The sequence below is a fragment of the Fukomys damarensis genome, unplaced genomic scaffold (genome assembly GCF_012274545.1).
Source record: "Fukomys damarensis isolate Sample0158 unplaced genomic scaffold, DMR_v1.0_HiC HiC_scaffold_16, whole genome shotgun sequence".
Taxonomy (NCBI): Eukaryota; Metazoa; Chordata; class Mammalia; order Rodentia; family Bathyergidae; genus Fukomys; species Fukomys damarensis.
In genome coordinates, this window is record NW_022900928.1 from 126,533,344 (window position 1) to 126,544,384 (window position 11,041).

An 11,041-nucleotide genomic window follows, 5' to 3' on the forward strand; every position below is an offset into this window, starting at 1 on the left:
CTTTTTTTTTTATTTTTTTTTTTTTTTTTTTTTTTTTTTTTTTTTTTTTTTTGGTACCAGCAGTTGAACTCAGGATATTGCACTTGCAAGGCAGGCGGTGGAACCACTGAGCTAAATCCCTGGCCTTTTTTTTTGGTACTGGGGATTGAACTTGGGACCTTTTGCTTATGAGGCAGGTGGCAGAACCACTTAGCTAAGTCCCTGGCTACACTGATTTATAGAGTACAATAGGTTGAATAATTAACAGTAATTAAAAATTATTTATTATGGTTCTCTAACAAAACGAAAGATATTTAGGTTTCAAATGACTGCGCAGTGTCTAAATAACTTTCTTACATGTGAGCTAGAAAAAAGAGGAGCCACATCCACACAGTCTGATTTTTCCCTGAGAATTTGGAATATAGGAGCAGTTGTTTCAAGAAAGCAATTCTGGCTCAGTCCTGGTTTTCAAGAGTTAAACAGAGGACTTCCAAAAGACAGACAAAAACAAAACTGGGGTCACATGGGTTTTCTGAAACGTTTTGTATATAAGGGTATGAAAAAAAAAGACCCACTTCCTGAAAAATATCTTCAAAGTCTCACTTGACATTTTGCCATTTACTAGGATATAAATATTTATTATCTGGTGATCTTCAAAGGCAGCTTTCCCTCTGATATTAGAACATTGGCTCTGAAATCTCTCCCACCCTTTGTACAGTCTTACCCCCCGCCCCAAAAAAAGCTACTTGGAAAATTAAAGGTGAGTCCTAGCTGGATTATTAACAAGACTCTCCCAGTAGATGTTAGAAGTCTTATGCCTTTCTTAAGATAACTAATCACACCTTACTTACACATTTTCTTCCTCACAGTATGAGGAAGAATCCTGAAAGAGCAGAGCATGCTTTCAGAACTTGTCCTCATGACAAAATGGGATCTCCAAGGTTCCACTAGAATTTCATTGGTTCAAGGGCAAAGCCCGGACTTGCTGGCAATTATGACACATTGATATCTTGGCGGGTTCCATTTTAAAAATATATGTTGCTATTCCTCTGAACCGAGCTAATTTACCACCGCAGAGATTAGTACCTGGAGAAATGTTTAGTTCCTCATGGGGTATGTTTGTCAAAGCAAAATAAAGAGATGATAATTTACCTCCGAATGTTGCGATAGCTTCCACTGCCCCGTTATAGATGGAAGAATCTTGGGATGGTGCTTTGTAATCCCATAGGATTTGAATATAATTCAAAACTTGATTAAAACCTGCCGTGGAAAAAGCCCACCACAGAGACCAGTAAAAAAGACGCTTAGAGGAGTAGCACTCCTTCAGGTCTTGGAACCACTGCACAAAATTCTTCAAAACCACATTTTCAGTCTTTTGGGTGCCCAGGTGGCTGCATTCTGGCTCCCTGGAAATACTGGAGGATTTCTGCTGAACCGTTTCAGGATCCTCCCGAGCCTCCCCAAGGTCCGCATCCGTTCCCGGTGGTTTTGGACGAACTTCTTTGCTGGGTTTTGCATGGAAAAACATACTCTTTTTAGGCATTGGTAGAAAGAGTGAGAAAAGGAAGGCCACAGAGACAGAGATCAAGGACATGACGTTGAGGTAGAAGTAAGACAGGTTCGCCAAGGATACCAAGAGTTGGGCCAGCACCGAGGCCGCAGTGTAGGCCACCAGCGTGACGCTCCGACAGTAGCCGCTCACCCTCTGGTAGTGCTCAGGGCGGACCACGCTGTATATGTAGGCGTAGTAGGCCACCTCGGTGGCCGAGACCATCCCGAAGGTGAACTCGACAGCCTGCATGGCTCTGACTCCTCGGCCGAACAAGAGCAGCAGCCAGGTCACGATGAAGCTGGTGCCTTGCAGGACGATGACCGGCTTGTAGCGGACGTAGTCGGTGAGGACGAACACAGGGAGCAGCAGCGCCAGGTAGGAGTACGTCCACACTGGAAGGATCTCGTTCGTGATCTGTGAGGGTGACCCGGAAGCAGCAGCGCATCAGGGACGGACGAGTGGCTTAGACCGCAATCTCTGTTTATCAGATTATTTCCATGTAAGGGAAAACGCGCGAGAAAGCTGATTCTCTAGGAAATCATTAAGAGAATCCTCTTTCTTACCGGGGGTCCAAAAAACAAAACAAAACAAAAAAAAACCAAAACAAAAAGCAAACACCCATCCCACTCCCCAGAAAGAAAAAAAAGAAACAAGAAAAGAAATTCAAACAATGTATGTACTTGGTTGCATCCCAGTAGGAGGACATATTGGAACAAACATGCAGTATGAATTATATTTTCGGTTCAGATAGTTTGTACATCGGAATAAAAGTAAGTTTCATTAAAAACTTTTCAGGCACTTGTGGATTTCCCAGGTTCCTGAAAACCACCATTTCCTTTTTGTTCAAAGAGCACTAATATCATGTAAAGAGAATCCGGGCGTGGTGGCGCACGCCTGTAATCCCAGCACTCAGGAGCTGAGGCAGGAGGATCGCTGTGAGTTCGAGGCCAGCCTGGGCTACATAGTGAGTTCCAGGTCAGTCTCAACTACATAGTGAGACCCTGTCTCAAAAAACCAAAACAAACAAACAAACAAAAAAAAGAGATTACACCATTCAATGATAGGGCCTTCCAGAGACGGAGGCAGAGCTGAGAGGGTAAGCTGTTCAAATGCACTGAGACCCCTAGAGAAACATAGCCAGATGCTGCTTGATAAAGGGGATACTCTCTGCCAGGGCAAACAGGTCACCGGGCCACTTTCTTCATCATCAAACCTCAGAGTGCACTTGCACACACGGGATGGTACAGCTTGCTCTACCCCGAGGGTATTGGTCATATATAAGGGCGTTATGCCCAGGACCACGGAGAACAGAGCATCAGAGGTTACATGAAGCACAAGAGAAAATCATGTTCTCAAGAGATATGGTAAAGGTAAGACCAGTGAAAACACAAGATGCATGAGTTTGCTGTTGTACAGTGTGCACTGTCCCACAGTAAATTTTTAAAAAATAAGTAGGAAGAGTATGCTCTATGACAGTGATAAAACGTATGGAACATGGAGCATATAAACCAATAACATTCCTTTGTTATCAGCAGCAGATATGCCCTACACAATGGTCTATCAGTAGCAGTGCAGTTTTGTTTATAGGGGCATCAGGACAATGGTGTACACAATGCACTGTACTGTGATTCAAGTTGGCTACGATGCCACTGGGTGATAGGAATTTCTCAGCTCCCTTATAATCTCATGGAGCCACCATTGCCACATACGTGGTCCGTCACTGACTGTAGTGGCATCACTATTATATTCCTTTATTAGATGCTATTCAGCATCTGAGATCACCAGCTTATTAGATCAGATTCAATGGCTGACATCAATTTTATTTCAGGCTAAGTATTATAGAAGCAATGCAGACCTGAAAGGTTCCTATGCATTAGGAGTAATATTAGGATTCTATAAAAGTTAAAGTATTTATTGAATATTTAGTATGGTTTGGTTTCCCATATTTGCAAGTGTAGGGAGGAAAGAGTAGTTCTGTTATGAGACAACTACTATGAAAATTGGACTCATTACAGTCAAATGAAGCCCTATATCCTCATTCAAATGCTGTATAAAAACAGCACATTAATTTATGAAGTTGTATTAACTTACCTCTGTGCTGGTCAGGTTTTTATCTGGTTCAGATAAATATGGGATAAGGAATGGTTCTGATGGTCTCATCATGGAGAAAAATCCATATAAGCAAAGGATCACCGTGGGAAAAATCCAGGAGTTGCTTGGTGAAGTTCTAGAACAATCCATAGCTAATCAAATGGAAATAAAGCAAAAATTAAATGACATTTACTCTTTGTGGTATCGTGGATATAATGAAAAACAAATTATTGCTTTTTTTTTTTTTTTTTTGCTGGGGATTGAATCCAGGCCCTTGAGTACTCTATCCAGGTGCTCTACAACTGATCAGTAATCTAAGCCCCTACAGATGTTTTAAGAAAAGATAAAATTTCATTCATTTGCAACTGAGACAGAAGAGCAAGTGATGAGAAACTGCTCTCCAATACTCCTTAGGGCGGTGGACTTCTTTTTCATCATCGTTGCAGGAAAACTCATTCAGATTTCTTCAGTGTTCTTCATCACAAATGTGGTTGTGTGTAGCTAATAATGATCAAGGATGAGCCAGAGCATGCTAAACTCAAGTAAATATTAGCTAGGGCATCACTGGTGTACATGTGGTAGACAAGTACTGCCAAGAGAACACAGATTTAATTAAATCAGATCTTTTACTCTCTGCCCACTCCATTCTACACCAATCTGGAAACTCTTATGTAACATTTGTTTATTTATAAATTCACCTCCTCATTAGACTGTCCTTTGCCTAGCATTTTGCTGGTCATACAGTAGACATCTGAGGTATTTGCTATGTGTCTCCAATCTCCTGAGAATTCATCATTCTTCAGTTAAAAAAAATTAAGCTGGATAAATTTTTTACTTGCCATCTTTTCCCATATATCTTCCCTTTTCCCACTTGTTGTTGGGAATGGAAGGTATCACTTCATGGACTATATTTTTCCTCTTGTCTTTATAACTGGGCCCCTCTGTAATCCTGCAGTGTGGCCGGGAGAGTAAGTGGAAGATGGTCAGCCCCAGCTGCTCTTGGAAGACTTTTCATAGTGTCAGGATAGCTCATTGTTGTTGAAAACCTGGCTGAAAAGTTAGGCTGTTGCCTGGAACACCTCCAGTGGGAACAGTAGCTAATTGAGACTTCACACTTTTCCCCAACATTGAAATTGCTTGACATTCAAACTTCAAACACAAAGCCCAAGAGTATCTCCCTTTTCCTTGCACAGAAAACAAACAAAAATCCAACTTTATTTTGTGAAAATATCTTGCATTTGTATGTGGACTGCAGTGTGAACAGCCTCCTTCTTCCTCCATATAGGAGATCCAACTTTACATTGTTGTAAAATTTACATAGTTTTGCTGGTCTTGACTGTAGTTAACATCTGAGATAATTTATACGAAGGAAATTAATGTGCTATGAACAACTTTCTGCATATTATCTCATTAAAACCTCATAACAGAAAATACACTATTTCCCCAAATTCCAAGGTGAGCATATAGAAGATCCAAGATGGCCAACAAATGGACTCCAACAACCTGGCTAAGATTTGAATGAAGTCCCTGTACTGCCGTCAGGATCCTCTCATTCCCTCCTCTTGGCCTCATCCCGATGGCCCTCCCTGCTTTGCATTAATCCACAGTGAGTTCCAATTAAGAACACAATATATACTAACTTTGGGACACAGTCAGTGGGGTTAGGAACTGCAGAGGAAAGAACACAAGAAAATGTGCACACGGATCCTTCATGATCACACCTAGGAATGACATCTTAGAATATTTGTGTGGTCTAGGAGGGAGAATCACAGACCACGCTGAGCACTAGTTTGAGGCCAGTCTGTTTGTTCTTTTGCCATTTTTCTGTTTCTCATTCCATGTTGACCCCATAATGTTAACTCTCTCCTAAAAGTACTCTTTGTTTTGCTTCGTTGTCTCTAACCTTAGGACATGAATTGGGTACATTTTCTGAATTGTTGCTTCTGAAAGCAAGATTTACCTTCTCCCTTCATTTCTGTGCTTTTTTAATCAGATAATCCTTTCAAGAGTTGCTCCATGGCAGTTAATCCATGCATTATTCATCTGCTCTATCATGAGTTTAAAAAAAAATGTGTAAGAACACTTTCTGAGGAGTAGGTTAAGAAAACAAAGAAAGAAAGAAAAAGAAAGAAAGAAGAAAGGAAGGAAGAAAAAAAGAAAGAAAAGAAAGAAAGAAAGAAAGAAAGAAATTCCCCGAACAAAAGCCACTCTACCAGGCTATCATGACAAATGCTTGGTGGCGAATGTTGCGTTAGCAAAAACTGTGGGAGCAGAAGTAATAAGAAAGGCTGAATTCGTCAGCTACTCCTTGTAGCACACACCTGGGGAAGGGCTCACCTTGGTGAGCTGGACCGTGTGTGTCTAGGAGACACGTGGCAGAGGGAGACCTCAGGCTGTCAACTGCAGATGGAGGAGGTGAACCTTGAGCTCCAGCCTCGGCTCTGCCTGGATCGTTGGCGGACATCGCAGGTCATAGCCGACCAAAGAGCGCCTCCTCTGACTCCGTTGCAGCACACACTGGACCCTGGGGGCAGCAGCCATGGGACGTTTGGTGTTACACATCAGAAAGGCTTAACCCAGCTGACAGGCATGACCTGGATGCGTCCCAAGGACCACTGACACCTTTGCTTTGGAGGTGACCACCCCCATTGCTTTGGAAATGTCCTTGCCTCCTTCTGCTGGTAGGGGAATAATAATTATTTCTCATCTTATGAAAAAAAGCTGCAGCTGTCCCTCCGCCAGGGACCCTTTCTGCATATCCACAGAATACCACATGTTTTATTGCTGCTTCCCCTTCAGGATCTGTGAGGTGCTGCAGGTTTTTGAAAAATGATAATTCCCTTGTTAGTTTTACATGATCCCACTTCACTTTAAGGTGCTTGTCACATTTTCCTTTTTTTTTTTTTATTTGGTACCAGGGATTGAACTATGGGACCTTGTGCTTGTGAGGCAGGCGGCAGCACCATTGAGCTAAATCCCCAGCCCTCCTCACATTTTCTTTATCTCCTATCACATGTAGGATTTACTTTGTTTCCACTGTGGTCAAGTTTGGCTGGAGTAGCTTCTCACTATTTTTGCTTTCATTTACTTTAGGAAAATTTCTTTTTTATGCCACCTTCTTGTGTGTTTGCTGTTTTTTTAGCATCAGAGTTCAATTTATTGCTTTCTCTTTTATTACAGTTATTGCTTTTTTTTCCACATTCAATCACTTTAAATTGTTCCTTCCTATACAGCAGGAAGTAGTATTGTATTTTAAACTCCCACTTCTTATATTGGTGGTAGGATAAGTTCATTTGTCATCTTTAATTCTGTAGTAATAGAAAAGAGAGTTTTCTCTTAAAAAAAAAAACAAAACCCAAATAACCCAAGACTTCATTGCCAGCATCCTATCTGGAGTGAGTTACAAGGTAAAGCAAGGACTTATTTCCTGATCCTCCTGCTCAATTTCCTTCAGTTAGCCTTAACTTACAGTCACTGCATGAACCAAACCTTTTCTGTAACTGTGCACATTAAAACCTTCCTGTGTTAGCCAGGTGACACACACCTGTAGGCCCAGCACTTGGGAGGCCTAGGCAGGAAGATTACTGCAAGTTCAAGGCTAGCATGAGCTATATAGTGAGTTCAAGGCCAGTTTGAACTACACAGTGAGACCTTGTCTCAAAAACAAAACAAAACAAAAAAAGTGCATCCGTGGTTGCCTGAGGTAGGAGGTGGGAAGGGACTGACTACAAAAGAGTGCAAAAACTTTCTGGAATGATAAAAATGCTCTACAACTGGATGGTGGTGATGGCTGCAAACATTTGTCCAAACTCATGCACTGCACACATATAATGTACACTTCATTATAGGAAAACCATCTCAACAAGTGTGATTTAATATGTGGAACAAAATAAACAAATATCTAACACTATGCTTCCTAAAAGCATCCAGACACAAAAAGGACATACTTTATGAGTCCATTTATACCAAGTCCCAAAGTAGGCAAAACTACAGTACTAGAAAGCAGAATTAGCCGGGCATGGTGGTACACACCTATAATCCCAGCACTCAGGAGGCCGGGGCCCGTGATTTCAAGGCCAGCCTAAACTACACAGTGAGACACTGTCTCAAAACAAAACTAAGTCAGAACTGTGTCACTTTTCAGGCGAGAATGGGGATGAGAGAGACTGATTACCAGAGGAAATTTACTGGGATGATGATGTTAGTTAAATACCCTATGTCTTGATGGGACATAGTCACATGGGTGTATATAATTATAAACATTCAAACCTAAAATCTGTACTGTATATTGCATGTAAATTGTACTCCAGTTTAAGGAAATCCACACTGTTCCCCCTCCTCCAAAGCATTTTTCTGTGTCCGGTTCTGCAGCCCTTGACTTTTCCTCCTTGTGCACCGACTAAGGTTATTCCAAGTTTCACATCAGGAATAGGCCTCTTCTCGATCAGGAGAGAGAACAGGGTCTTTGAATTTGAGTCTATTACAGAAAGTTTAGAATGGAAACAGTGCCCCAAAAGCTAGGACAGGCCAACTTGTCAGGCCACAGAGAGCATTTTTTCAAATTAAATCAGAATCAGAATTACCTGTTCTTGCTGTGGCCTGAGTTTATCTCTTTCTGGAATCAGGGCTGGCTGCCTGCCTTCACATACAGCTTCTATTCCTTCTGGCTGCCCATAAGTGCAGATCCCTGCCACGACGTGCTTTCCTCAGAACTGTGCAGCTGGAGTAACGACTCCCTTCTCGCTGGCTTTATGCCCTGGAGACCACGCCCGAAGGCAGCCAACCTCTCCTGGAATCCTTTTTAACAAAACCTAACACCCAGGTTCTTATATTTCTGAAGCACAAATGGTTAGGGAGATATACAAATAAAATTGCCCACATTTCTCTGCATGTTATTACTAAACTAATGCAGTTTCATCTCTCTAAATCCCTAGATTCTCAGAAAACTACAGAAGAGCCTCTTGCTCACTGGGTAATTCTTATATCAAGCTCCTCTCCTTCTCCCCCCAAATCCTGCTGAAATGAAGCACCCCACACAAGTTCAAGAGGTTTGAACTAAGCCTGGGTTCTTAGCCAACAGGCCCGAATAGTTCAGCTTCTTGTCAAAATCAGTTGTCCTGAAAATACACCCTGTGCCTTCTGTGGAATCCCACAGTATCATTCCTTTACTTCTGGTGTTTCTGATGAATGAACTGTAACTTCTCAAACCCAGACAGGGAACTGCAGCGTAGTTATCTACTCAGAGCCATGGAGTGGGAGGGGGAAAAATTGCACTTCAGTTCCTCCCTGCAAAAGTTGCCTGAAGTCATCTGGAACTAACCACTCATTTTCCTATTCTGTCTCTGTCCCTGTCTCTTAATGACAGTAACTTTAAAATAACCAGTCAGTTCTTTGATTTTGTTTGCGCTTTCTTCACTTTGTCTCTATCTACAGAACCAGCCTTTTCTGCTTAGTCCATTGAAATACTCTATGGAATGAAGTGTTGCCCAGTTTTAGAAGAGAAAATAAAGCAATTAAAATTAAATTCCGTTGCTATAATTTTGTTCTTTGATAGTCTTGAATTGCATTTTTCCATTACAGAAATTGTTCTGTTAGCAAAAGATGAAAAAACTGTTATTGTTGTCCATTTTACTTATTGTGGCCGTGAAGAAAGACGTTATTTGGAAAATTAGTTATTATTAGGTAAAAGGAGCCGAAAACCAGGACCAGACCAGGACCATAACAAACCTTTATTATGGGGAGGGTCTGCAGGGCTGTCTTCGAACTAAGGAGAGAGCAACATGGCAGAATAGGGAGCCTCTGTTATAGGAGCGGAGCGGGGTTCGCCTGAGGTGGGGTGGAGTTGAGTGAGGTAGTATTACGGGATTGGAGGAGCCTGTGACAACACTAGGAGGGGCTTGTGACATCCCTAGCTGCTAGGAGGGAGCAAGTATCAGGTAGTACTCTTTTGGCAGGAGAAGAGGCATGATGGGAAGAAGAAGCCTGCACTTTGTTGGGAGAAGCCATATTTTAACATGGAGGCTGCTAGTCCATGTGGCAGCCATCTTAAGGCAAGGGTCTAACATTCCAGCCTTTTTGTTGTATGATTATTGGGCAAAAGGGAAATCTAAGAGTTATGTTTTATTCTATTTAAAATATATGACTTCATGAAAAGCCCCTTGTGCCTCAGGAGGCAGCAATGTATTCTGACACTGGTAGGAGCAAAACTCCTATATGAGAATAACTTAATTAAACTAATTAATTAATTAAGTTTTTGAAGTGCTAAGGATGCTACCCAGCATTTTGGCCATATTAGGCAGGCACTATGCCCTGATCCAGTCAGAATCACTTTAGAATACATTACTTCCTTCACCCTTTTCAAACCAGCAGCAATTCGTAAAACCAAACCTTTGTACAATTACAGCAGTGATACAGAGCTGATGAATGGAGGCTACACATGTTATTAGGTGTCCTTTCCAGCAGGATTATTGTAAGCCCTGGTTGTACCTTTAATGTCAATTAAAGTAGTTTTCAACAGAGAATTTAACAAATTTAAAAACAAGTTTAAAAATCAGACTGTTCTCTTAGTTCCAAATACACCTTCCTTTTCTGCTTTAGAAGAGACCTTTGTACCGTCTCTGGACTCAAGTTTGGACTTGTGTGCTGAAATTGTTTCTCAGTTAAAAACTTGTGAACACTGGTGTACTCCCGGCAGCTGCTGGCAGTTGAACAGAATCATTATTTCATTTAATCTGCTTTTCCAGATGGCTGATGGGGGAGTTCTAGCCAAACCTGGCTGGGCCGGTCCTAGCACTGGGGCTGGCAGAATTCAGAAGGCGGAAGAACTGGGAAGCCGGGTGGAACCTGCTCCAGCCACCCTGGGTGTCCTGCAAGCTGAGGCCTCACCTGGCTCTGAGCTGGGGAGACAGGGCAGTAGTCCTTACCTAGAGAAGTGGGTGCTGCTCTCTGGCCCAATACAAGCTCCCTGGGCTGCTTGCTGGATCCAGGTTCTCGGTGGGGCCAGCGGACAGTGGGGCGTTCCCGCTGGGTCAGGAGGCCACGCCCCCACTCTGCATGTGCTCATTAAGGCTCTGGGGCTTAAGATGCAGAGGAGAAAATCAGAGTTCTGTGAGTCGCTGTGTCCTGTGCTAGAACAGTTCATTCTAGCTCAAAGGAGCCACTTAAAGTAATATACCGACCCCCCTCAATATAATGGTAATAAAACAAGACCAACTGAATGCAGCGTGGATCATTTGGTGTGTTTGTAAGTAATTCCTATTAATCCCTTTCTTTCTCTGTGAACGCTTTTTTTATTCTACATATGAAGAAATCGAGGAAGAAGGAAATGTTGGTACATCCTGGCTCCGGAGCTAGGGTTTGTAATCATTTGTCTGCTGTGCTAGGGAATCCAAGCCCTTCCACACAGCAGGTAAACCCCTA

At 42.3% G+C, this 11,041-nt stretch overlaps 1 protein-coding gene across 4 annotated transcripts in view; it reads right to left on the minus strand.

Annotated features, from left to right (window-relative positions):
• Positions 1 to 10,825, minus strand: part of Slc19a3 (solute carrier family 19 member 3) — a 14,460-nt gene extending 3,635 nt beyond the window's left edge. Inside the window, exons 1-4 of one of the 4 annotated variants that reach the window (XM_010608146.1) lie at positions 10,546 to 10,825; positions 5,960 to 6,146; positions 3,623 to 3,774; positions 1,132 to 1,945 (exon numbers count right to left, since the gene is read on the minus strand). In XM_010608146.1, the coding sequence (XP_010606448.1) occupies positions 1,132 to 1,945; positions 3,623 to 3,774; positions 5,960 to 6,086 (1,093 nt within the window). In that variant the 5' untranslated portion in view covers positions 6,087 to 6,146; positions 10,546 to 10,825. Of the gene's footprint in view, positions 1 to 1,131; positions 1,946 to 3,622; positions 3,775 to 5,943; positions 6,147 to 8,205; positions 8,406 to 10,545 lie in introns of those variants that run through there. The other 3 variants (XM_010608147.1, XM_010608148.1, XM_010608149.2) reach the window with 3 other exon arrangements.
• Positions 10,826 to 11,041: the final 216 nt, after the last annotated feature.